Below are 27,500 nucleotides of genomic sequence, written 5' to 3' on the forward strand. Positions count from 1 at the left end.
CGTCTTATTCACTAACTATTCACAATCTATTTTAGTAGACGCAATCAGTGCTGAAATTGTGCTGTGTCTTGAGTATTTAAATTAAGTCGTTGTCATTCTACACAAACACGCTTCCTCTCTATGTAAATTAGGCTCAATATGTACTTAATTCATAAAAATTCACTTTAGATTCCGCTGTTACTGCCAGATGAAACCAGGCGGTAAAGAAAATTTTGTTTAAAATAGATATTTGTGTACATTTTCAACCGATCATATCAGCAGTATTTCATCAAATAATGATCAAATGATGGAGAAGAGCATTATAACTAGGGATGCAACGATGTATCGGCTGCCGATATTTATCGGACTCTTATTGACCAAATTAAAACCATCTGCGGGGGCCTGGGTAGCTCAGTAGTAAAGATGCTGGCTACCACCCCTGGAGTTCACTAGTTCACTAGTTCGAATCCAGGGCATGCTGAGTGACTCCAGCCGGGTCTCCTGCGCAACCAAATTGGCCGGTTGCTAGGGAGGGTAGAGTCACACGGGGTAACCTCCTCGTGATCGCTATAATGTGGTTCACTCATGGTGCGGCGCGTGGTGAGTTGTGCGTGGATGCCACGGTGGATGGCGTGAAGCCTCCACACATGCTATGTCTCCATGGAAACGTGCCACGTGATAAGATGCACGGGTTGACGGTCTCAGACGTAGAGGCAGCTGAGATTCATACTCTGCCACCCAGTTTGAGGCAAGTCACTATGCCACCACGAGGACTTAGAGCGCATTGGGAATTGGGCATTCCAAATTGGGGAGAAAAAGGGGAGAAAATTAAAAAATTAAAAAAACAACTGCATATTGTCGGTTATAAGCGTGAAAATGCCGATATGAAAAGCAGACGGTTTATTTATATTTAATTTGTAACACACTTTGTAAAAACTCTGTAAATTCAAATGCACAATCCAGATATAATATTAGCCACAATATGTAGAAGGATTTGCACTCCTAAGAACATGTCACATTTCCTTTGTTTTCTTTCTCATTCTTATGTTAATGTGGAAAAACCGACATAAAGGGACATTTACCTATAGGCTACATGATGAGGGAAACCATTCAAAACTTCTTGAAACCAGCAGACTTTGACTTCTGAGATATCTGTATGATATCCATTCATGCTACATGATTGACTGAATTAAGATTGAAATCGCAATATGGATTTGCACGATTACTAAACCTTAAAAGGATGCGTTTGAAAATATAGTCTGCATTCAGCACTGTGTGAGCAAGCGGCGCCCTCTAGCGGTCTAGACATCATAATCTATGATCTATTATACCACTGTAATATAGAATTTAAAAGGGAGTTTTGTTCCTTTGGTTAAAACTTTTTATTTTTCCATGATGTGGTTGACATTTCCGTGGAATTTCTTTAAAATTTTGGCCTGTTGTGTTTAACAGATCCAGTGTTCTGGACCTTAAACACATGACAGGCCAAATGATTTACTGTTAGAACAGTAAAAAAGCTTTTGAACCTCTTTGTAAAATTTTAAAGCATGATCCCAAAGTAAAACAGTGATCTAATTACAAAATAAGGTAAGTGCAAATATCGGTATCGGCATGTAGGTTTTTGTTAAAATCGATATTGATATTGAACAAACATTTTCATATCGGTACATCCCTAATTATAACTTGTCATATATCCAAATGTGCGGTACAGTAAAGTGCACTCTTAAAGAGATGATTCAGGTGTCTGGATTAAGGTAGTGGAGTGATGCTATACAGTCCCGGCAGAGTGTGGCTGATCATGGTGATCTAGTGCATCATCCACTATATATAAAGCACTCAGAAACGGCCTGCAAGATCAGAATTGTTTGTGCAAATAGCATTCAGTATACAGTTTGTAGGCGTGTATGCGCTGTTGGCTGATCTGTATAATTCCTTTAGTGAATGGGACGCTAAACCAGTGCAGAGAGCGTGTGCTAATAAATAGCGTATTTACTGGGCGCAATTAATTCTTAGTGAATTTCCCCCAGTATGTTTTGAGCACCATTACATACAGCTTAACGAAACCAGATCAATTATCATAGAACAAACAAACTAACGCACCTCTGGCTTACTGCAGTCAAACATTGTATTTTTCCACTTCTTTATTCCTCTGTACTTTCTATTTATTCATCTCTCTCTCCCTCTCTCAGTATGAGGAAGGTCTGTGCGCTCATGCAGAGAGTCACATGGTCTCCTTGATTAGAGGAAAATCACTTAAAGCACCGACAGAACCTGCAGTTACACAACCTCAGACAGAAATAGAGAGATGAGGAGGAGTAGAAGAGCAGTGAGGATGAAGGAGGGGTGTGTGTGTGTTTCACAGACAGTCTGATCTGTCATTGGTCAGTCTGTTTCTGCACATCAGAGCTGCTGTCTCCGTCTCACCGCCACAGATCTTGAACAAAATGGCTTCCTGAGCAGAAACACAGCAGTATGAGGGTGATGTGATGCACCCCTTCAGTCACCACAAACACACACACACATACTGACCCTTAAAGGAATAATTCAATCATTCTGTCATCATTTACTCACCCTCATGTTGTTTCAAACCTCTTGAGTGGAACACAAAAGGAGATTTTAGGCAGAATTTTAGCCTCGGTCACCATTCACTTTCATTGTATGGCAAAAGGCTACAGTGCAAGTGAATGGTGACTGAGGCTATCATTGTGCCTTACATCTTATTTGTGTTCCACAGAAGACATTTTTGGGTGAGCTATTGCTTGAGCAAGAGAGCTTTGAGTATGTTGGGATTGAATCATCCTGCAAAGTATATACTGTGTACTGCCTAGTACTGTATACTTAACAGTAACATATTTATATGACACCAGTCAGCTTCTCACCACAAGGTGGCACGTGTTCTGCTCAGTAAGCAGACGTCCTGACAGCTCTTCCCTAATCTGTTTACTGCTTTTAAAAAGATCACAATGTCTGCTGTGATCATTGAACGTGTCACCCGAGACCTCTCCTGTCTGTCTGTAGCTCCGCCAGCTCGCTGGATCTCACTCTAGATGCTGTGATCAACACTTTAAAGCTGCATTGATTTACAGCTTAGCTACAGCCCTGCGGGAGACCTGTCAATCATTACAATGCCACACCCACCTCTTTGTGTCACCGGTGGGAGGAGGGGCTTGACTGCTCAGAGCTGTGGATTCACCTCAGGTCACTTCTGGCCGTTAATATCTGTGAATTAAAGTGTGTGTAGCCCATAGTGAATTACGGGTCATGATTTCAACTGCTACTGGGACAAAATGTGCAAAAAGGTGTAAAAATCCTTCTTATTTATAGAATTAAATAATACTTAGTGTGTGGAGTGATATTCTATACCTCACTGTTTATACAGTGCAAATTTAATATTAACATTTAACATTAATATTATTATGAGAAAACAAAATGGAAATATCAACTAATTTAACAACTGTGAGGCTTTATTCATGATATTCAGTAGATTCTACAAGATGGCCGCCTCGGTGTTGAGTTCTCCAATTCTTTTGTTGTTTTTGTTTGTTTGTCCTGTGTTTAGTAATATTTTTCCAGTCAGTTTTACCAGGGACGAACTGCTGAACATTCGGCAGCTTATACCAGACAGTCTTTTCCCGGTTTTGAACTATTCGGACGTTTTGCTAGACATTTTAGTTGGAGGTGCGGCTGTGTTGTTTAAACGTGCTATGAGACGCAGGCGAGGATGACGAGCCGACGCGCTGGTCAAGCTTCATCAGTGCGGCTTTCGAACAACGCTGCCGAGCATTCATCTTGCGAATCTCCACTCTCTTCCTAACAAAACGGATGAACTACATCTCCTCACCAGCACAAACAAGAACTTTTCAAACTCTGCTGCCTTATGCTTCACAGAAACCTGGCTGATCAAATCACAGACACGGAGCAACAATACCCGGACTCAGTTATTATTATTCTTGGTGATTTTAACAAAGCAAATCTCACACGTGAACTGCCCAAATACAAACAGCACATCACATGCCCCACCAGAGACAGGAACATACTGGATCATTGCTACACAACAATAAAGGATGCATATCGCTCTGTTCCTAGAGCAGCTTTGGGACTCTCTGATCACTGTTTGGTTCATCTTCTTCCAACCTACAGGCAGAAATTAAAATCTGCTAAGCCTGTATTAAGGACTGTAAAGAGATGGACCAATGAAGCAGAGCTGGAACTAAAAGCCTGCTTTGATTGCACTGATTGGAGTGTTTTTGAGGCTGCAGCCACAGACCTGGACGAGCTCACAGATACTGTGACATCATATATCAGTTTCTGTGAGGATATGTGCATTCCTACTAGGATTTATTTAACATACAACGACAAACCATGGTTTACAGCAGAGCTCAGGCAGCTTTGTCAGGCCAAAGAGGATGCTTACAGAAGTGGGGATAAAATCACAGGACTTAATGACTACAGACCCGTCGCTCTGACGTCTGTAGTCATTAAGTCATTTGAGAGACTAGTGTCAACATTAAAATGAAATCCCTTTATTGTCACTCAACCATATATACAAGTGCAACAGTGGGTGAAAGTCTTGGGTGCGGTTCCAAGCAACATAGCAGTATGACAATTACAATAAACATCTTATTTACACATAACACAGTTTACACATCTTGTTACACAACACAGTATACAATATACACCTAATAATATACAGTATACACAAAATAAGAAGACTGTATACAATAAAAATACACCGTTACTGCTGATACAGTTCTACTCAGCAGTCATTGAGTCTGTCCTCTGCACTTCAGTAACTGTCTGGTTTGGTTCAGCTATGAAATCAGACATCAGAAGACTACAAAGGAGAGTTTGGACTGCTGAGAGGATTACTGGTTGCCCCCTGCCACCCCTTCAAGAACTATACACTTCCAGAGTGAGGAAAAAGGCTGGAAAAATCACTCTGGACCCCACTCACCCTGCCCATTACCTTTTTGAACTGTTGCCTTCTGGCCGAAGTTTCAGAGCTCTGAGCACCAGAACCGTCAGGCACAGGAACAGTTTTTTCCCACAGGCTATCCATCTCATGAACAGTTAAACTGTCCCATTGAGCAATAACTATATGCAATACACAGCTTTATTTATATTTATCCAACACATCAAACCTCTTCTGCCATTACATTCCCTTGCATCTGTATATAACAGATTTGTATTTGTACGTACGTGTATATATATATATATATATATATAATTGTTTTGTCTTATTATGTATTTCTTTATATACAGTACTTCTATTTCAGTACTTCTACAGTACTTCTAGTACTTTTCTATTCACTTTTTATTTTTATTCTATTTATTATTATCTCTGTATTGTTTTTGTATTTTTGTACACTGGAAGCTCCTGTCACCAAGACAAATTCCTTGTATGTGTAAGCATACTTGGCAATAAAGCTCATTCTGATTCTGATGAAACATGAGCAGAATACATTTCTGTGTACGGGTCAATGACATAAACCCGGATCTATTAAGTTATTCAAAAATACATAAAAAATGCAATTCACACAAAACAGCTTTAATATGATGAACATGTTTTCTATTTCTGAGTTCAAAGTCATTTTGAGATTTTTTCTCTGAATTAAAGTAAAACAATATTATATTGAAAACAATTTGTCCACCAAACAAAGTCAGGTGGTGTAACCAACATGCAGATAGCACTTAGCAAAAAAACAAACAAACCTATAAATCAAAGAGGACCTCTTTAGTTTTTAAAAATACCATTCATTTAATTCAGATCAAATAGAGCAACCCTTACTAAATGTATTGATATTTATGACTCAGAATTCATGATATTTGTAAAAAAAACATCATCCAGCAATCTTTAACACCTAGAAAAGTTGTGGAAATACAATTTTAATTAATTGGTCAAAAACTGTAATTTTTTTATGTAACCTTGTAATTTAGTAGTTCAAAAGGCAATATTCATAGACCGCATTCTGCATAGTCAATAGTCATAGTGTTTCATGCCGCAGTGAAGGGCGAGTTTGCTTTGGGGCAGTTTTTGGGGCAGGGGGTTTTGCATTAGAGGGTTTTATCAAGCCTGTGACAGATGTATACCTCTTGACTTCCTGTTGACTAGAGAACACAGAGGGGTTAGATAGTCCTCAGCCTTCCCCCAATCGCTTTAACTACACCCCTTCAGCTGAAAGCCTGGCCACAAAAGATACCCGAGACAGACCGACAGACAGTTAGTGCTTGCTCAGGTTCACCACTTGTATCTATAGTACTTCTGTCTTCTGTATGAAACATCAGAACTTGTCAGCATGACGGATGAACTAGAAGCAGTAGGTGAGACTTGCGTGTTCTTCAGTTCGCTGTACTCTTTCCTCTTGATATTGAATCTTAGTGAGGGTTTGAGGAGAATGTGTCACTGATGATAATGTACAGTCAGCCTGAAGTAAATGGACATGAAATATAGATTTAGGTACTGATGTCATTAATACAAAAAGTCATATATGAGATATGAGCAGTAACAGATTACATGTAATCTGGATTATGTAAATAGATTACAAAAATCAAGTATTTTTAATTAGATTAAATGACATTTTAAAATACTCATAATCAGATTACAGTTACTTTTTATGGATTACATGATTACATATTAATCAGGCAAAGACATACATGCTGAACCGATTGCATTGCTGTGGTAAAGTTAGTTTTAGTTACGTACATTATTTTTGTACTCAAAATGATTCCATGAGACTCATGATTGTTATGAAAGCATACGATAAGATTTGGTGAAAATGTTCACTGACTGTTGATCTCCTGTGTGTGTTCATGATAGGACACGAGAGCAACAGTTCACGCACCCTCATCGCGGCATTGGGGCGTTCAAGCAAAAACTCGTTGTGTTTATCTAAAAACAGGTCCTCCACAGCTGTTACATCCTGTACACTTGTCTGTGTTTTGGTTTGTTGTTGTGTAGTCTCTCTCTCTCTCTCTCTCCCGTCTCCTCCTATCATGCTCACAGACACTCGCCATTGGATCATCGAAGCGTTAATCATTGTTACCGGTCTGACGTCATTACCCTACCTCCGCCAATCCGCCGACTGTTTAAAAACCCATCCAAAACGAAATGTTGCCAGTCTGTTGTTGGCTCCATTTTCAACCACGCTATTGTGTGTTATCTGCTCTAATTATAAATAATAAAACGGCCGCTGTGTGTAATTGTGCTGTCCTGATGTTTCCGCATTTTGTCAAATCGTTGTTGTTCGTGTGTGTTAACACGGGTCAAAGAGGACAAGTAAGTATGTCACATGACCTACATGGTGCACATGTAGTTACATCGTTTGTTTTAGAAACACTAGTTAAAGTTTTGTGTTTGTGTTAGGCAGAGCAGATTAATAAGGGTGTCTTGACGCTGACGATTGGTATTAAGTTTTACATTTTCTTTTGTTAGTCAGTCTAGGGGGACTGGGATAAAGTTAGCGCGTGTTTTTTGTTTTGTTTTGTTCTTTGATTTGGCACTGCTTACGTCCCCTTTCCCCCACCTGTTTTTTCTATCAGTACTGTAAATACTTCAAATTTTCACCTGTTGCACATATTCACGGCATCTACCATTTGTATAAAAATTAACCACTTTGTTTGGGAATATAGCTCTGTTGTCTTGGTCTTTTATGTACCCAGTTTCCACAATAATAATGTATTCTCAGTGTTACACCCTTTATACCCCTAGGCATATTGGGGGTCGTAACAACAGTGATAGTGACAACAGAACACAACACAACTGCACACAAACCAGAGAACAGAACTTACTAAACATGTCTGAAGAGTTTGAAGTCAAAGAATTTATGCATTTCTGTGCCCAGCCTTATTTTTTTGAAAGTTTTTGGGCTGGTGCCAGTTCACAGTGGACGGAGTTACCCGCGCAATGCCGAAAATAGAAAACAAGCGATCAATAGAATATACCATTGCTCGTCACTGCTGGTTAGGATGAAAACTCTGATTACCACAGAAATATACCTTTTATTGTGTGTCGTTTGCCATCAGATTAGGACACAGTGTGACTGTGGGGTCCTGTAGCCTCCTCTATGTTTCTGATTGATGTCCGAGTACTCAGTTTAAAAAAATAAGGCTGAGCATAGAAATGCATCAATTCTTCGACTACAAACTCTTCAGACATGTTTAGTAAGTTCTGTTCTCTGTTTTGTGTGCAGCTGTGTTGTTCTGTTGTCACTATCGCTTTGGAGGACCTGTTTTTAGATAAACTAAATGAGTTTTTGCTTGAATGCCCCAATGTCATGAGGGAGCTGCGACATTGGTATAATACATTAGATTTCGGTTTGTTTCTCATCAAATCTTATCGTATGCTTTCATAACAATCATGAGTCTCATGGAATCATTTATTAGACTTCTGAATTATACTTTTGTGTTCTTTTGAAGCTTGAAGAGGTGGTCACCATAAACTGCCATTGTATGACATCACCGAGCACAATTTTAGTCATGTAATTTGTAATCAGTACCAGATTACAATTCAGAAGTAAACTACCCAGCACTGGATATGTGAAAAAATAAAACTAGCATGGCTATGTAGGAAATTGATCAATAGAGCTCAACAAGTCCCGCCCACTTTTTCAGCCGTCTTGGTTCCGGAAGTATTTTTCCCATTCATTTTCTCCTTAGTGATTTAATAAAATCCTCCATAAAAGAGTTGTGCACCATGAATCAAACCAACCAGCTCTGAGGTGAATCATAACATTATAAACTTTGATTTGAAGCAAAAAAGTGTTTGAAAATCAGACAGAAACACAAAGATACAAGACTGTGTACTTAACATCTTTAATGAGGTAATGAACTACAATCCCATGATGCATTGCGAATAACGTATTTGAATGAAAAATGATGGGAATATATAAAATTACTGATTTAAAGTTGTTGATTAGAGAGACTCGATTGCATCATTCACAGTGTATTATGGGAGTGGGCGGAGCTGCAGAGCTGTTCTGACGCGCTTTGTTTGCCGCAATTCTCTGATTGGTGGATCTCTCTTCAGGATTATGGGTAGTGTAGTTCTTCACTAGAAATTCTGCAATTAAACAAGATTTTTTTTTTTTTAATGAAGTTGAAATAATGCAGACTGATGTCTTCAACAGAAGCATATATCATCGTCTGTCTTTAAATGTTTATAAGTTATTGTTAAAAATCAGTTCGCCCATGGAGAAAATGAATGGAATTTTTAATTCCAGAACCAGACTGTTGCACTCTATTATGCTGTTTAGCGCTCATTTTACAAAGTTATTTGACCACAGAATGCCGCCATAGACAATCACAGATCAAGTGCAGATATTAAGGCTGCTTTCAGAATCTAGTCTTTACAAATAAATAGTGGCACCTTAAACATATTTGCTTTGTGAATTGTTGCGCTGCATCTTTGTGCATCCCGCAGCAGTCTTTAGTGAAGTTAAACAAAGTCTTGACTCTATAGTTCTGCAATAACCTGCAGTAAATATGGTAAAGAAGATCTTTAAACAGGTTTAACAGCCATTGGAAACTGTTTTAGGGTGAGCTGCTCAAATTCGAGTTCTAACCACCAACATTTAGGAATCCAGCTGATCCCAGACCTGTTTTGAATTGGATCACTGAGTGTGTGTTCAGAGTAGCGGTTGAGCAGTAGATAGGCCCCCGTGTCATGATGCCCTGATAGCTAAAAGCTGAAGCCTGAGCCTGAATTTGATCCCCACACACATTAGACGATTAACCTTTGTGTACCATTTCAATGGCCCAATCCCTGTGCCGTTCTGGGACAACACTCAGAGTGTTTCCATGGTGATGGCAACGAGGGGGCACTTTGGGTTTGACACTCATACATAAGTGCAACATACTTTCAAAGACAAATCATTATTTTATCAGTCCCACATAGAGTCAGACATTACAAAATTGAACGACATGTTGGCTATGACAGTTTTACCACTAAATATGTATGTTAGTTTAAAAATACTGTATGTTATTGACCACAGGACCTTGGTGAAACAGAATTCACAACCCATTTTATTTCCATAATGTGACTTAATTCCTAAAGGTGTGGTTTTGCAACACATACTTTTTAATTAGGATACTTTAGTAATTCATTAATTTGTATTAAATATCAGACTACACTGTACGCTCAGTATGTTTCATGCTGTAGATTCAAAAGAACTGACTCTGTTTGGGAATTGGACTACACTGGTATTTTTGTGCTGACTATGTCAATAATTTTGCACATTGTCATAGTATTGTAGTTGCAGTGAATTATTGAGGCTTAATGTCATTTTTATGCCATGATGTTCGTAACAGTTGTCAGTTGAGGGCGCTATTGTGCTGCTGTTGTTTTTAACAACCGTTTCTGCTCATGTCGGTGTCAATAAAGCTCATTTGGTTTCTTTGGAGTGCAGGGTTTTGGAAATGGGGGCATGGCTAATCCAACGGCTCGGTCTCGTGGAAGTAGAACGGCAAAAATCACTTACAGCACCTTTAATGTGGTCATGTAAACACAAAAGCGTCATTCTAACAGGTTTTTGAGGAGTGCGCATGTGTGTGAACAGACCGGATAACAAACATCATAGGACGGAGCCCAATAACAAGTCAGTGGAAAGAATTCAACATTTCTGGGAGTACCGTGGGAAAAGCACATAAAATATATGCATTTATACACACCAATGTAAAATATCGACAGTCCCTCACATTCATGTAATGCACACTGGGGTAATCCCAGAGTTTGATGTAAGAGGGAAACCCAACTATTGCAGTGCAATTCCACGGCAGGTTGCGATAGAAGGTTAAGAAAACAAACACAACAACAACTCAGAATATCTGGAAAATAAAGTGAAGCAACGCAGAATAAAATAGTGAAGTCTTCCTCAGATCCCATGTTTGGAAGTGAAGAGTATACCGCTCATACAGTGCATGTAAACGGGAACGCTGGTGTCCATGTAAACGTAGTCAGTGTTGATTGAAAAGAATCTGCTCAAAACAGTCATTCATTCGGGAAATGCACTACACTGGTTGCGATGTATGTTTTGTTAATATTGGGCTCCACTATCACTAGGGTCAATATCTACTTTATGTTTTTGTTGGTCTATGTGTCTGTTTGTTCATGTGCTGTATAATGTGTTTCTGTGTGTGTATTCATTCACAGTAGGGTGCAGCTCTCTGGTGTGTTTTAGGGTGAGCAGTGAATACATATAATCTAAAGACACTCTCTTGGGACTGCAAGATGCATTATAAGTTGTGAGTGCATTGAAATATGTTTTGACAGTGTGATGTGAGCGTGCATTAATTTTCACTCAATAATACTGGACCTAATGTCAGCGTCATTGATTAGCCACCTCTGTGCTAAGTGGCTAACTATCGACCCGGGTCAGAATTGATTATTTGAAATTCCCAGCTGTATAATTGTCATTTATCGGGCACTTGTCAGTCGAAGAGCATCAGACTATGAAGTGGACTAATGCAATTGAAGCATTGATTTGTTTTTACAAGCTTGAGGATGCAAATCTCTTCAGAATATGCGCAGGATGTGGTTAATTTACGTTTGAGTGATATTTTTTATTATGATATTTTGCTGCAATGCTGCAAATGCAAAACATATTCTTCTTTATTGCAACCTCTGTAATATGCTTGAGTTTAGCTGACATTTGGAAACACACCATTTATAGCACGCAAATTCAACTTGACAGCCTGTAAATTGGTCATAATACTTAGATGCACTTAGCGCTGCTGAATTAATGTACATGTTTTGAAATCATGATTTATTTCTTTATTGGTTGATATGTGATAATGATGACAGACAGAGAGAGATCCACAGAGCAAACAAACCGTTCTAATGAATCATATCAAAATATTACATTATTATAACAATAATATATTTTTTATTATATAATATTAATAATGTATACGGTATACACCATGTCCTTTTTACAAAATACCAGATTTCCCAGCTTCAAATCATGCTGTTATAACAAGGATCATCAGGTTTATTATGTCTTATATTCTGAAATGTATGTTACTTTTACAATTCAACTTTTTACTGATTATTATGATGATATTAATATAATTTGTATTGACAACATTTGCTAAATTGAAGCATTTTCACTTTAGATTCTGATATTAAACACTCACAAATAGAAATAGAAATGAAATATTTATTAATATATTGTTATATATCTCTTAAATATTCTTAAGATTTGGCAATATTGGCATTGCAAAAAGCTTTACTCAGAGAGATAAAGAGAGAGAGAGAGACTGGAGGAGGTGTGGAGTAGGTGAAAGAGCAGAGCAGGAGGAGAGAGAGAGCTGGTGAGTGAGCGAGAATCAGTCAGGCCTGAGAGAGAGAGTGAGAGAGAGAGAGAGCATCAGTCAGGGCTGAGAGAGAGAGTGAGAGAGAGAGCATCAGTCAGGCCTGAGAGAGAGAGAGAGTGAGAGAGAGAGCATCAGTCAGGCCTGAGAGAGAGAGCATCAGTCAGGCCTGAGAGAGAGAGTGAGAGAGAGAGCATCAGTCAGGCCTGAGAGAGAGAGTGAGTGAGAGAGCATCAGTCAGGGCTGAGAGAGAGAGAGAGTGAGTGAGAGAGCATCAGTCAGGCCTGAGAGAGAGAGAGTGAGAGAGAGAGCATCAGTCAGGGCTGAGAGAGTGAGAGAGCATCAGTCAGGCCTGAGAGAGAGAGAGAGTGAGTGAGAGAGCATCAGTCAGGGCTGAGAGAGAGAAAGTGAGATAGAGAGCATCAGTCAGGCCTGAGAGAGAGAGAGAGTGAGTGAGAGAGCATCAGTCAGGGCTGAGAGAGAGAGTGTGAGATAGAGAGCATCAGTCAGGCCTGAGAGAGTGAGTGAGAGAGAGAGCATCAGTCAGGCCTGAGAGAGAGAGTGAGAGAGAGAGCATCAGTCAGGCCTGAGAGAGAGAGTGAGAGAGCATCAGTCAGGCCTGAGAGAGAGAGTGAGAGAGAGAGAGAGAGAGCATCAGTCAGGCCTGTGAGAGAGAGAGTGAGAGAGAGAGCATCAGTCAGGCCTGAGAGAGAGTGTGAGAGAGAGAGCATCAGTCAGGCCTGAGAGAGAGAGAGTGAGAGAGAGAGAGCATCAGTCAGGCCTGAGAGAGAGAGTGAGCGAGAGAGAGCATCAGTCAGGCCTGAGAGAGAGAGTAGAGAGAGAGAGAGAGAGAGCATCAGTCAGGCCTGAGAGAGAGAGTGAGAGAGAGAGCATCAGTCAGGCCTGAGAGAGAGAGTGAGAGAGAGAGCGAGAGAGAGAGCATCAGTCAGGCCTGAGAGAGAGAGTGAGAGAGAGAGCATCAGTCAGGCCTGAGAGAGAGAGTGAGAGAAAGAGCGAGAGAGAGAGCATCAGTCAGGCCTGAGAGAGAGAGTGAGAGAGAGAGCATCAGTCAGGCCTGAGAGAGAGAGTGAGAGAGAGAGCATCAGTCAGGCCTGAGAGAGAGAGTGAGAGAGAGAGCATCAGTCAGGCCTGAGAGAGAGAGTGAGAGAGAGAGCATCAGTCAGGCCTGAGAGAGAGAGTGAGAGAGAGAGCATCAGTCAGGGCTGAGAGAGAGAGAGTGAGATAGAGAGCATCAGTCAGGCCTGAGAGAGAGAGAGAGTGAGTGAGAGAGCATCAGTCAGGGCTGAGAGAGAGAGTGTGAGATAGAGAGCATCAGTCAGGCCTGAGAGAGTGAGTGAGAGAGAGAGCATCAGTCAGGCCTGAGAGAGAGAGTGAGAGAGAGAGCATCAGTCAGGCCTGAGAGAGAGAGTGAGAGAGCATCAGTCAGGCCTGAGAGAGAGAGTGAGAGAGAGAGAGAGAGAGCATCAGTCAGGCCTGTGAGAGAGAGAGTGAGAGAGAGAGCATCAGTCAGGCCTGAGAGAGAGTGTGAGAGAGAGAGCATCAGTCAGGCCTGAGAGAGAGAGAGTGAGAGAGAGAGAGCATCAGTCAGGCCTGAGAGAGAGAGTGAGCGAGAGAGAGCATCAGTCAGGCCTGAGAGAGAGAGCATCAGTCAGGCCTGAGAGAGAGAGAGTGAGAGAGAGAGAGAGAGAGAGCATCAGTCAGGCCTGAGAGAGAGAGTGAGAGAGAGAGCATCAGTCAGGCCTGAGAGAGAGAGTGAGAGAGAGAGCGAGAGAGAGAGTGAGAGAGAGAGCATCAGTCAGGCCTGAGAGAGAGAGTGAGAGAAAGAGCGAGAGAGAGAGCATCAGTCAGGCCTGAGAGAGAGAGTGAGAGAGAGAGCATCAGTCAGGCCTGAGAGAGAGAGTGAGAGAGAGAGCATCAGTCAGGCCTGAGAGAGAGAGTGAGAGAGAGAGCATCAGTCAGGCCTGAGAGAGAGAGTGAGAGAGAGAGCATCAGTCAGGCCTGAGAGAGAGAGTGAGAGAGAGAGCATCAGTCAGGCCTGAGAGAGAGAGAGAGAGAGAGCATCAGTCAGGCCTGAGAGAGAGAGAGTGAGAGCGAGAGCATCAGTCAGGCCTGTGCGCGTCTATTGTTCGCTCAGCGTGTGAACACAAAGACTCTTGAGGCGGGTTCATCGAGCACGAGCGCCGCGGGACTGCAGCTTGAGGCCTCACACGACTCAAACCGGCCGATTTTACCTCATTAATCACGGATTCTCGTAATTTTACACCGATTCTCATGATCATTCTCGTCCCGGGATTCACATAAACCCGTGTGGAGTCGCTCGGTCCTCCGGTACATCAGTGTTTCAGGTAAAGCTGACAGGGTTTATTTACACGCGATTATTTCATCACTATTTCACCGGACTGCTGGGTTTTATTTTCATTTATTTATTTTCATCCTAACAGGGTTTAATATATTATTGTTTATTAATGTAGTGATTTATATGAGCAGTTCTTCTGTTCTGTCGCTGTTAGCATTAGCCTGTAGCCTCGGATCTCATGAATGGGCTTTATTTATGAATATTTATATTTATTTAAATGTATAATGTCTGTTTTTAATCACAGATATGAGCTATTAAAGTCTCTGAGATAAAGTAAATGTGTTAATATAACAATATATGTGTGTGTTAATGTAAACACTCATCTGTTAATATACTGCACTCTTAATCTACTAAAATTACACCATTAAACACGAATTATTGCACGAATAAACACTTTAAATGAACTAATTTGAACTCGATGTGATTAGTGTGAAATAAACTCTTAACTCATTTCAGCATTAAATCCTTTAATCTGTTTTTTAAAAGTCATAAATATAATACTACTAATAAAATCCCTACAGTAAATATTAAACTCTTAACTCATTTAAGCATTAAATCCTTTAATCTGTCTTTATTTTAGATATAAATATTTATAGCGTACTTTCAGGGATTTATCAACATATTTCACATATTCTCTTGATGTCTGTTAAAATCATTCAACTATTAATTTATAAACAATATCCTGATTTACACAATGAAAATCTTATTTCAGTTCTGGTGTATTTCATCAAACCACTTCTAAAGAATAAGTGCATCTGATAAATGTACTTCTGACATTTGTTATTTGGATAAAATGGTGTGTTTTTTTTCTTGTAAATAATATAATAAGATGTTTACAGTAGATGTTGATGGTGTGATATGCCTGTATCAGCAGTGGCATTGACACTACAGATATAAAGTATTTCTAATTTCCATTTACTGGAAGCCCGTCCTCATGGAGAGTGTCTCTGTGGTCTAAACACTCATTAACAGATCATCTGAACATCATTCATGACTTTACACATATGATGCACCATTAGTCTGTTATTCTAGGCAGAAAATCAACACAGCATGGCTGTAGTTTGTCTTCATGTATGTTATTATGATGCCTGCTGTGATTCACAATGGACCGTCCTGTATGCACTTAACTTATCATGTGGCACATTTGAAAGAAAATTCGATTATCAGCACATTTTAGCCTAAAGTAATGCATGTACATAGAGAAGGGATGTTTTAAAGAAAGCTATTTACTGTGCAGAGTATGAGTTTGTTGTTTGATTTGATTTAGAAAGTCATTAACAAGCAGCTGAACAGGATCCCTTAATGGGACGCTCTTAAAATCTCATGCTCACACTTTTATTTATTTACTTAGTAGCTAAACTGACAAAACTGGTGAATATCTTTCTGCACAGTTCCTGTTTTCCATCATCACAAGCGTGTTGTTGATGTTCAGTGTGACACATATGTCAGAGTTGTTGAATAAAATCATGTCTGTGTATGGCAAGCCATTTTAACATTTAATCATGTGCAGCATATGAATTATAGATATCTAAAATGCAGTTATCACTATTTAAAATGCTAATTCTTAATATCAGCAATGGAATTATTACTAGACTAGTGAAAGTGCTCATTTTTGATATTAGTAATTAGTTTTGCATTAGAAAAAACATGAATACATTATATTAAAATGACTTGTGAAAATACACATTCTTAATATCAAAAATAGAATTTCAACTGGTAAAAAAACATAATTCTTGATATCTGTAATTATACATTTTTTGATAACTGTAATTATATTGTTACTAGTGCAAATGTTTATTTTTGGTATTAACAGTTAAATTAGGCTACAAATAGTGTAAATGCTAATTATTGAACTAGTAATTTTATTGTCTTGTCATCCATTCCAGAGATGATGAAATGTGATTAATTTTCACAAAATTAGAACAGAAATCGATTTGTTTATTATTAAAGGCTCATCACATGCTGATTAATAAAAATACATTTAGAAGGAAAAAATGTTATGGTCTAAAGACGCTTTGGAACCATGTTAAATTATGCGGCGCCTCACGTCTACACACATGCAGGGAAAAGAGGCAAAACGTGCGGAGCGGGACAGGGCAGAAATGATGCGTGTTTGGTGCTACAGAAAAATATTCAAGACTACAGCGCAGAAAGATCACAGCTGGTGTTCACAGCACTGTTGTTTTGTCGTGCTTTTTACTAGAGATGATGTGAGGGCGCAACCGTCGTCATGAAGTCTTGCAGTGCGGATGGAATCAATCCAGGGTCCGGACCGGTGTCCGACGTAGCCTAATCGTTAGCAAGGCAGCTAACATTAGCAAGTTCATCCAGTCTGACCCTACGTTTCCACTGGCGCGTTGTGAGCGAAGCTGAGATTGCATTTTCAATTAATTCCTACGGAAGCTGAGCGCCACGCTCTGTCCTAGCGTTGTGAGCGTCTTTGAGCGGATTTCTTCCACGCCAGTGGAAACGCAGCCTGAGAAAGCCGAACTACTTGCGTTTTTAGCGACATGCACTAAATATAAAAAATTCCTCAAATGCTTATCATCGATATCGTGGATTTTTTTTATCGCGATAAATATTGAGATCGTTTTATCGCCCAGCCTTAATATATATATATATTGTGTAATGCATATAAACTATATTTTTTATTTATATTATATAATATTCTATTATATTAGGTAATAGTAAAATATTTATTTCCTAATTTCATCATTTTGACATTATTTTAATGCTCTTTTATAAAACCTATGAGTCTTTATATCTCATGAAGCAAAACTTTTGAGATTTCGTTTAATTTAATCACTCCACAGAAGTAAAGTAAGCGTGCGTCTCCTCTCTGTGTGAACGGGAACATTTGCCATTACACGATCGTTTACAGTGAAACTGGAGTGCTTTGTGTTCATTATCAAAGTTTATATTTGTTCATTTATATTTTTTTGCTGCTGAAGACACGTGCATCAGAGAAGCAGTTCACGTGCTCTTCTGGACAGTAGCTGCTCTGGTTGACATCCGCGGTGCGGCGAAGTGACGCTAGGAGTTCAACTAAATGACACACTAACGCGCGGTTGATGGCATTTATAGATTCGCTTAAAATTCCATTATTTGGGCATTAAAATTTGATTGGAATTTGAAGTGCACAATAACCGCAGTTAGATCAAATAACCCTGATCAGACGATTATTTAATAATTGCAACAGCCTATTAAGTAGTAAGAAAGCTTAAGATATTTTAAATTACTCTCCATTTGATTAACACCTGAAATCTAAATATAACATGTTGAAATTAATTTACAGCATTTTTACTAGTTCAATTGTTGATATCAGGAATGGATATGTGTGCTAGTATCAAGGTAATTATTGATATAAGAAATTATTTGCAATTTTAACTAGTAAAAAAAAATAATTATTGATATCAGTAATTGTGTTTTGAACAGGCGTGAATGAAAGATCATTGAAATTGTACTAGTGAATATGCAGTTATGGATATCTATGTTATTTTACTATTTGAAACTTTCTTTTTCAAAAATGGGTATTTCTGCAAACAATGATGTCATTTAATTAATAATAATTAATGTTTTTAATAGTGCAAATGTAATTACTTTTACCAAAAAAGTGAATTTTCACTAGTAGTAGTTCCAATGCTGATCTTAAGAATTATATATTAAATGTTTATTCATCTCCTGCACATTATTAAATGTGGAAAGTGCTTGTTAGTCTGTATGCGTATTGCTGACCTGCCAACCATAACACTGATTTGATGTTGTAGAGAGGGATTTGTGAACAGGATGAACCTGTGTCCAGTGCCGTCCCAGTGAATATTTAATGGCTCAAAGCCTGTGCTATGAATGTTTAATAAAGGACACTTCCTGTACGGCCGTATGATTTCATTACTTTAGTTTTGACTCTTCAGCATTTGCTTTGAATCTTTGAGTTGTGTCTCCTTTTAAATAGATCTTTAATTACAGAATGACTGTATAATCTGTATTGGAAGAGTAGAATAGTTGAATCTGATTGGTTGTAGATTTATTGTAAATGTTTGAATAAAATCAGGGAGAATTTGTGATAATCTTGAGTCCTTGTTTACATTGAGGATGTGTGTTATACACAGATAGTTATTGAGGTTGTCTACAGAATACGCAACATGTTTCATTGTACCCGTGTTTTGAAATGTGCCTTTTTTTTAATCAATGTCAAGTCCTTTTCCTGTAGAGAATCCTGCTTGGAATATGTGTCTTTGATTTGTGGTTTACCAATATGGATTTTTCAATTGCCGATGCTAATATCTAGGGCTGGGTAAACATATTGACTATCCCATGCATCATGATCTTCGTTTGAATGATATCGATTCTTAAATCCCAAGATCGATCCTTCACTTTATGTGTCAACCCTCTACAGTGCTACCAAATCTCACGTTATGTGATAAAACTCTGTGATTCGCCACTGGCCAGTAAATGTTCATATTTCACTCAGCAGTGATTGAGTAGTATAGTGGAAAAGAAGTTATTAGCACAGAGTCATTTCACTGCGTGTTGAGAGGGAAAGTTTGGTTTAACTCGTTCTGTGTGTCCAAAGACAAGATCCACATATCCATATGAATAATGTCTCTTTTAATATCCTTTCTGTTTATTACAGTCAGTTGTTGATCAAAAAACAACAAAAAAAGAAACATTTAATTCTAATCACACATGGATGCACTAAAGAAACCACACACGTCTTGTTATACGCTGTAGTCTTAAAGAGACAGTACTGATTTATCATGTGTTCTACATATCAATACATATACACTGCCTGACCAAAAAAAAGTTGTCGTTTGTATTTAAATAAGCAGATACTTAAGAGTCTATGATTGGATCATTATTGCAGTGATTATTATGTTTCAGCTGGCAACAATTATTTTAATCCTAACTGATGCAGTGTGCAGCTTCTTATTTCTTAACAAGCATGTCGGAAGACATATCGTGGTTGTGGAAAAGATGTTACTGTGTTTCAGAAGGGCAACATTATTGGCCTGCATCAAGCAAAGAAAATAACTAAGGAGATTGCTGAATCACTGGAATTGGGTTAAGAACTGTCAAACACATTATTAAAACCTGGAAGGATAGTGATGAACCATCAGCTTCACAGAAGAAATCTTGAATGATCATGATCAGAGATCACTAAAACGCTTGAAGTCACACCGTAATAAATCGACAGTAGAACTCACGGCTATGTTTAATAGTGAAAGGAAGAGCATTTACACACGCACAATGTGACGAGAACTAAACATCTGTGTAGCCACAAGAAAGACACTTGTTAGTGAGACTAATTGGAAAAAATGACTTCAGTTTGCTATGGAGCATAAAGATTGGGCTGGAGCGATGGAAAAAGGTCATGTGTTTTAAAGCGATGTGCGTGTCAGGGTAAGAAGGGAAGCACATGATGCACCCGTCATGTATAGTGCCCACTGTACAAGCCTCTGGAGGCAGTGTTATGATCTGGGGTTGCTTCAATTGGTCAGGTCGAGGCTCAGCAACATTATGCGGCAATAAAGTGAAGTCAGCTGACTACCTGAATGTACTGAATGACCAGGTTATCCCATCAATGGATTTATTCTTCCCTGATGGCATGGGTATATTCCAGGACGAAAAACATTATGGTCTAAAGACACTTTGGAACCACGTTAACTTATGCGGCGAGATTCATCGGGCTCAAATTGTGAAAGAGTGTTTCAGGGAGCATGAGGAATCATTTTCACACATGAATTAGCCACCACAGAGTCCTGACCTTAACCCCATTGAAAGTCTTCGGGATGTGCTGGAGAACACTTTACAGAGTGGTTTTACTCACCCGTCATCAATACAAGATCTCGGCCAAAAATTAATGTGACAGGATGGAAATAAATGTTGTGAAGTTGTGTAAGGTTGTTGAAACAATACCATGACGAATGTGCACTGTAATCAAAGCTGAAGCTGAAATATTTGGTCCAACGAAATATTAGAGTATGCAACTTTTTTTTATGGGCCAGACAGTGTACTTGTAAACAATAAAAATGTAACAAAAATATAAATGCAATTTCAAGACATTAATTGATGGAATACACTGAATTTTCAAAAGCTAAAATGTGACCCATTTGATGAAAAACTAATGATAAAATATAATTTGTAAAATTCATATTTTTGAATTGTACCTAGAAGGTTCTTTAATACTTAAGAAGATTAGCTGAGAGATAATTTCTAAATACACAGAATAAACAAATGTACCCATATGAATCAGTATTAAATCGAGATCAGAAATCGAATTGGGAAATCTGTGTCAATACCTAGACCTACTAATATTAATATTAATATCTAAAGACAAGGGTGGCCAATATAATTCCTCTATGTAGAACTATATTAGATACAATTTAATGAGAGTACATTTTATGATGGCAAAATTTCTAGAAATAAAATATTCACTAGAGGTTGACCGATAGTGGATTTTGCAGATACTGATAATTTACGTGGTGGAAAAGGCTGATAACCGATTAAAATCTATTCTGATAATGTTACAACACTTTCAAAGACAAAGAGGTCAGAGTCCCAAATTAATAAAATCCCAGATGTAGTTTTATTTTTTAACCAAAATCCCAATAATAACCAGAAAAAAAGCAGATTGGGTGCGTAACTTTTCACACTTGACCTCATTGTGTTTGAATGCATTGTGCTGTAGATGTGTTTAATTGGCAGGCTGGCTGGAGAGGGTGAGGGGTGTGGCTGACCCCCCCCCCCCCCCACACACACACACACTATATACATGAATATGGACTCATTCAAAATCAACATAATGAAATGAATAGTTCCTCCTCTGAAATGTGATTGGATGAGCCATGTTTGAAGCCATTGTAAAGTAGCTGAGACATCAAATGAACACTAGTAAAATCACTAACCGGCCATAGATAAACATGCATTCTGACCTTACAAAGCAAAGAGCTGAATGAAACTTTATTTGCTTATGACTCTCATGATGAAATGTTCTTTCTGTCTCATTCAGGCTGTTCCTCCAAGTCATTCAAGCTGTACTCCCCGAAGGAGCCCCCCAACGGAAGCGCTTTCCCCCTCTTTCACCCCGGCACCATGCTGGACAGAGACGTGGGGTGAGTCTGCACATTTTATTACTGTCCTTTCAGGGTTACAGAGATAGTTCTGTCATCATTTCCTCACCTTCATGATGTCCTTTTTCCCATACAATAAAAGTGAATGGTGACTGAGGTTGTCGGTCAGTAACATTCTGCCTAACATCTATTTTTGTGTTCCTTGGAAGAATGAAAATCACATGGGTTCGGAAGGACATGAGCATGAGTAAATAATGACTGGTCAATAATTAAACAGGGCTCGGGGCTCCAGATATTTAAAATTTGGGGGCAAATATATTTCATTATTTTTTCTGTATTCACTGTCTCAGAAATGAATTTTGTCGAATGTGTAGATAATATGAAGACATTTATATTTATATATATATATATATATATATATATATAATAATTGCTGTGAATTACAATTGATTTAAATTTGATTTATGTATGGCTATAACTCCAGCTCTCATAAAGGTCGACAATTTACAGCAGGGGTAAGTTTCACGCAGCCCACGTGAGTGTTAATGGTTTGCTCAAACCCGGCCTGCAAATTCATTTTTACTTTCTGCATTTTGTTTTGGTCTTTAATGTTTCCCGTTATTCTCTTAAGTGATTATTAAACCGTAGCCCAATATATTCCATATGGTTTATTACACACTTAACAAAACTAGATCGCTTCCATCATGACCTAACGAGCTGTCTGTACTGGAAGCATCGGCCACTCTGTTTCTGTTTTTGATGCGCTGTACAGCTAAGTCACTTATTTTGCCCATCCAACTGAACTAAAATGATTTCATTTTCAAATAAGTGTAAACTTATTGCTATGTAAGTCATGTCCTTATTGTATATTTAAATAACGTCTCACCGTTACATCAAAGCAGCTCGTGATATTTCTCGACTCGTCTCTAAACGAGACTGCTACCTCCAATATCAGATGTCATTACTCCACTGAACATGCAGATCAGTCTGATAGGTATCTGTGAGGGGGAGAGGAATGACTCCACTCTGAAAACATCTGTCCTCCATGCATCAATAACTGCACCAGTAACTAAAACTATTAACTGAGCACTATTCAGTGGTGCGTTCCGCCTCTGTGTCCGTCCACAGCGCCACGGCAAAAGAATAGTATTTCAATGTGAAATGTAGGATGACCAAACGTCCACTTTTTCACAGACATATCCTCTTTTACAGACCCGAAAAAGCCTCAAAATAGGATTTCAAACCTGGTTAGAAATGTGTAGGATTTGTCTTTGTCTTCATATCGATGTGCTTTCTACAGTTAGGACTATTATATATTGTGTGTATTTCGTACAGCGCATCAGTGTTTACACATCCTTATGTGATTATTCTCTCTCTGTGTGCGCTGTGGGAATAAAACACCTGCTTCATCTGACACTTACTGTATTATTTCTAACTGAAAGTATTGACTGTATGGAGACATCATCAAGTATACTGCATATCAGGGAAATATGAGGGGAGAAACAAGCCCTGCGCCTCTATTCACATACTATCCAAACTAAATATTATCTGACAAGCACAAAACACATCAGCCTGGAGAGTTTTTCCTAAAACAGTTATCTTCAGGGAAGTTCGCCTGGGCACAGCAGGAAGGCTAAAAACGTTTTGGAGGCTATCAAACTAAATATTATTATGTGCACTTGAGGTAAATGAGACTTAGTGGTTACATATTCACAACAGTTTTTTTGTTGTTGTTGTTGTATAAATTATATTTAATTACTTTTATTTCTTTGTTACTGTTATATATATATATTTACTGTGTGTGTGTGTGTATACTATAAATAAATGTATATATATGAACTGTTCAACTGGCCTTCGATCAAGAACACCACCTGGCTAGTGGCCACTGGGTAATTTGAGTTTGAGACCCCAGGTTTACAGTAATGCCCACTAAAGCACCCCCTGCACAATGCTGACAATGGTGTTTATGTGTGTGTGTGTGTGTGTGTGTGTGGTTGCTTCAGCTGAATCAGCAGTTGGTGGTTGTTTCTCTCAGATAGCCCAAACAGGAAATGCTTGTCTATAGGACTAATTCTGTGCTGTGGTGGTAAACAAAGCTGTCGATCAATTTCTTTCATCACATTCTGATTGGACAGTATCCAGGAAGTGGGTGTGGCCTCCAGTGTGTCAGGGTAGTAAAGTGTCATGTGTGGCATATCTACAGAAACAACTCTTTTCCTGTGTGTAACGGCACTTACAGGCAGGGAACAGCCCTAATTCACATTAAGGCAGTGTTTCTCAACTGGGTCACAGGTCTGTGTGGATTGGGTCATGGACAGCAGGGAAAGAGCAATGCCAGGGGTCTTCCTTCGGCCCAAGCGAAATTTCAGGCCATCGAGGCAAATTGAATTTAATCTCTTGTTTGGCGCTTTCTACGTGCTTAATATACTTCTCATCTGAAAACGCGAAAAGATTGAAGCCTGGTTTTCTTGCTAATGTGGCGTAAGCCATCGCTGAACCACTTGCACCAATAATCTGCTCTTCTCTTACCTACTCTATCTCTGGAGCATGCAGATCAGCCGGCGTTCCCTCGATAATGTGGTGCAGACCACAATACTGATGCGACCCATTTGTATTCTTGTGAAAATGTTCTAGTTTAAAGTGCTGTAGAGGAAGTCAAACCTCTCAAACAGCTAGAAGAAAAGAGTGCGCATTCGCCAATTACACATCATCACTCTTACTAAAATTAATCAGGATTTTACAGTAGTAACAGTAACGGGTATTTTGACACAAATGTTATTGTTAATAATCTATTAGGTGAAATCTACTGGACATCAGTTTTATTACAACTATAACAGTTTTAGTGAAATTTCCTAAATGTGTGTTTTATACAGTACACACTCATCGGCCGCTTTATTAGAAACACCTGTACATCTACTTATTCATGCAATTATCTAATCAGCCAATCGTGTGGCAGCAGTGCAATGTATAAATAATGCAGATACGGGTCAGGAGCTTCAGTTAATGTTCACATCAACCATCAGAATGGGGAAAAATGTGATCTCAGTGATTTGGAGCGTGGCATGATTGTTGGTGCCAGACGGGCTGGTTTGAGTATTTCTATATATTATTTATAATTATTTTATCATTATATATTTAATTATTGTTATTTGAGGGGCTTTCTCAGCAAATATTTATACATGCAATTAATTGCAATTAATTTGAAGAATGAATCGGCTTACCATGTAATTAATTCAATAAAAAAGTGATGTCTCATCAACATTTAAAAGGGGGAGAAAAAACTTCCTGTATTGTTTGTTGTTGACAACAACAACAATGTCACTTGATACATGCCCTTTTATTTGAAAACTGTGAACAAAACTATGTAAAACAAGACAATGTGACCCGGACTACATTAAATACAGGTTACGGTTATTCCTGTGTACTTTGTCGTCACTTGTTGTTGAATGTAAACACTGGGTCCAAAAGCATAACTGTTGAGAACCACTGCTTTACAGTGTCTGAACACACACACGGTTATGTGTACGTTATAGTCAGGTTTATGATGTCATCAGGGCTGTGTGGTGTTTATAAAGCATGTTATGTGATTATTGTGATCTGTGATGGTCTTCGTTTTGTTTCTGTAGCCCGACGCCCATGTACCCCCCCACATACCTGGAGCCAGGCATCGGGTGAGACTCCTACACATCACCGGTCACTCTCAGCCGTTACTGTAAAGACTAGTGATCGATCAATATGGGTTTTTTAATGTCCGTGCCGATATCCTGAGAGCAGGGTGGCTGATAGGCTGATACAATGCCGATATATCACACAATTTAATATAGTAAGTAACATAAACATAAAATTGCTAAATAATGAATAAACTCTTATTTAGCACTATATTTACTCAATTTCACACAAAACTAAAAAATAATATTGTATTTTAAATGGTACATAGCAGTTTCTTCAGATTTCTGTTCAGTCATAAAATTTTAGTAATTTATTTGCACATGAAGAAATTATTAATATATAAGAAAGAAGGAAATAACAGGACACACAGTAGTCCAGCAACCATGGATAGCAATCGCGTTTAATCAAAAAATACCAAATCAAACCAATTGTACATACAGTGCATAATGAATAATACATTTACTCATAGTGCACGTGAAGCGCTTTTACTTGCCTATAGTCTTTCTATCAAGTCAGTCCACTGTCGGCCATGTTTGGGACGCTCTCGGGAGGTTATTTCCAGTCATGACAGTGCAGCATCTATCTACTTCTACTACATTCTACTTGAATGGGGAAAGACAGAAATCTCAATAATGGTTGGTCAAGATTACGATCAAAGAACATATTTCAAATCAGCAGTAAAATCTGACAATACTAGACTCATAAATTGTGATTCTTAACCCAAAAAATGACACTAAAAAACGCAATTTCCCCGGCATGTATAGTTAATGTGCGTTCTCGAGATGATTGACAGGCGATGTCTGTATCTAAATGGTGATTGGCTCTTTTACCAGTAAGGAGAATCTTCCTTTCTACATCCGTTGACGTTGGGCGGCGCTAGAGCCTCTTGGTTGGGCGTTCCAATTTCTCCCATTCATTTAAATAGAAGTGGACCGTCTCTGTTAAATAATCTCTGATCCAGCGAGAGCAGCAATCTCCTGATAGTTTAAATGGCCTGGATCGCCTGCTTGGATTGTCACGGACTGACTCTCATGATTTGTGAATCAGAGGAACTTTTGATCCTGAAGTTTTTGATTCTGGCTGATGGAATACATGCTTCAGAGGAAGATATTAGATGAGCGCTCGACCGGAAGAAAACGTTTGATTTTCGTAAGGTGTGTGAATTACATCTGTTTAAACGAGATATGTGCATATATGCAGATGGTATATAATATTAGTGTTATTGATATTTGCCTTTTTATCATTAGAATATTTACAGGGAACTGTTGAGGAGAGAGAGGGAGAATGAAACAGACACTTTAACATTATGAGCCCAAACGCATCTGCCGGATATGTGGACCGTTTAAATGACGCTGTGTTGCACACTGCTCTATTATTGGAGTAACACGATGGCACGTAACAACAAAACGAACCGTGACAAAAACAAAACGTGGTCGTTTATATGTCTCAGTCGCTTCACATGCAAGCAGACGATTCTCAGCGCCCTCATGAAACAAATCAGCCAAACGAGAAAATGTATTGGCCGATGTCGATAATTAAAAAAAAAGTCAGAAAATCGACAGATTTATCGGCCTCTTTGATATATTGGTCGACCACTAGTAAAGACCCTGTGAAATGGTTTGATGAGTGCAGATTTCTGTCCTCTGTGCTGGCATATCGAAGGCATTAGTTTTGGTGTCCTTTGATTGGACATAAATCTGTGTAGTACACATTGAGTCATCAGTATTTTTGGTCTGTTTTCCCTGAAGAGAAAGACTTTAAATTTAAAGCAAACAAAGCTTAACAGACATGAAGGAAAAGACCCAACTTTAATTTGAGTCTTTAACTCTTGCTACTGCAGTGATTGGATATAGATATTTTAGAGTACTAGAATAAATGTATTAGTAGAGTGTTTAAAGAATGTGTGGATCTGTGAGGGCTAATAAACTCTCTCTTTCTCTCAGGAGACACACACCTTATGGAAATCAGACAGACTACAGGATATTTGAACTGAACAAGCGGCTCCAGAACTGGACAGAGGTCAGACGGATGTTCTGATCTTTTATCTTCTGTTGGCACTCTTGACTAACAGCACTTTGAAGATTTGAATAATTGAAGAT

At 38.8% G+C, this 27,500-nt stretch overlaps 1 protein-coding gene and 1 long non-coding RNA gene across 2 annotated transcripts in view; one reads left to right on the forward strand and one right to left on the reverse strand.

Moving 5' to 3' along the window:
- LOC127426500 (LIM domain-binding protein 1-like) overlaps positions 1–27,500 on the forward strand; it is a 56,205-nt gene that overhangs the window by 12,950 nt on the left and 15,755 nt on the right. Inside the window, exons 2-4 of the mRNA XM_051673360.1 lie at positions 21,672–21,774; positions 25,359–25,403; positions 27,345–27,420. Of these exons, the coding sequence (XP_051529320.1) occupies positions 21,672–21,774; positions 25,359–25,403; positions 27,345–27,420 (224 nt within the window). The remainder of the gene's footprint in view (positions 1–21,671; positions 21,775–25,358; positions 25,404–27,344; positions 27,421–27,500) is intronic.
- LOC127426525 (uncharacterized) lies at positions 5,182–7,747 on the reverse strand. Its single transcript, XR_007894792.1, has 2 exons — positions 6,768–7,747; positions 5,182–6,404 (listed from the first exon to the last, which is right to left on the reverse strand). It is a non-coding gene; the product is annotated as an uncharacterized LOC127426525 (long non-coding RNA).

The sequence above is a fragment of the Myxocyprinus asiaticus genome, chromosome 35 (assembly GCF_019703515.2).
Source record: "Myxocyprinus asiaticus isolate MX2 ecotype Aquarium Trade chromosome 35, UBuf_Myxa_2, whole genome shotgun sequence".
In the NCBI taxonomy this organism is placed as follows: domain Eukaryota; kingdom Metazoa; phylum Chordata; class Actinopteri; order Cypriniformes; family Catostomidae; genus Myxocyprinus; species Myxocyprinus asiaticus.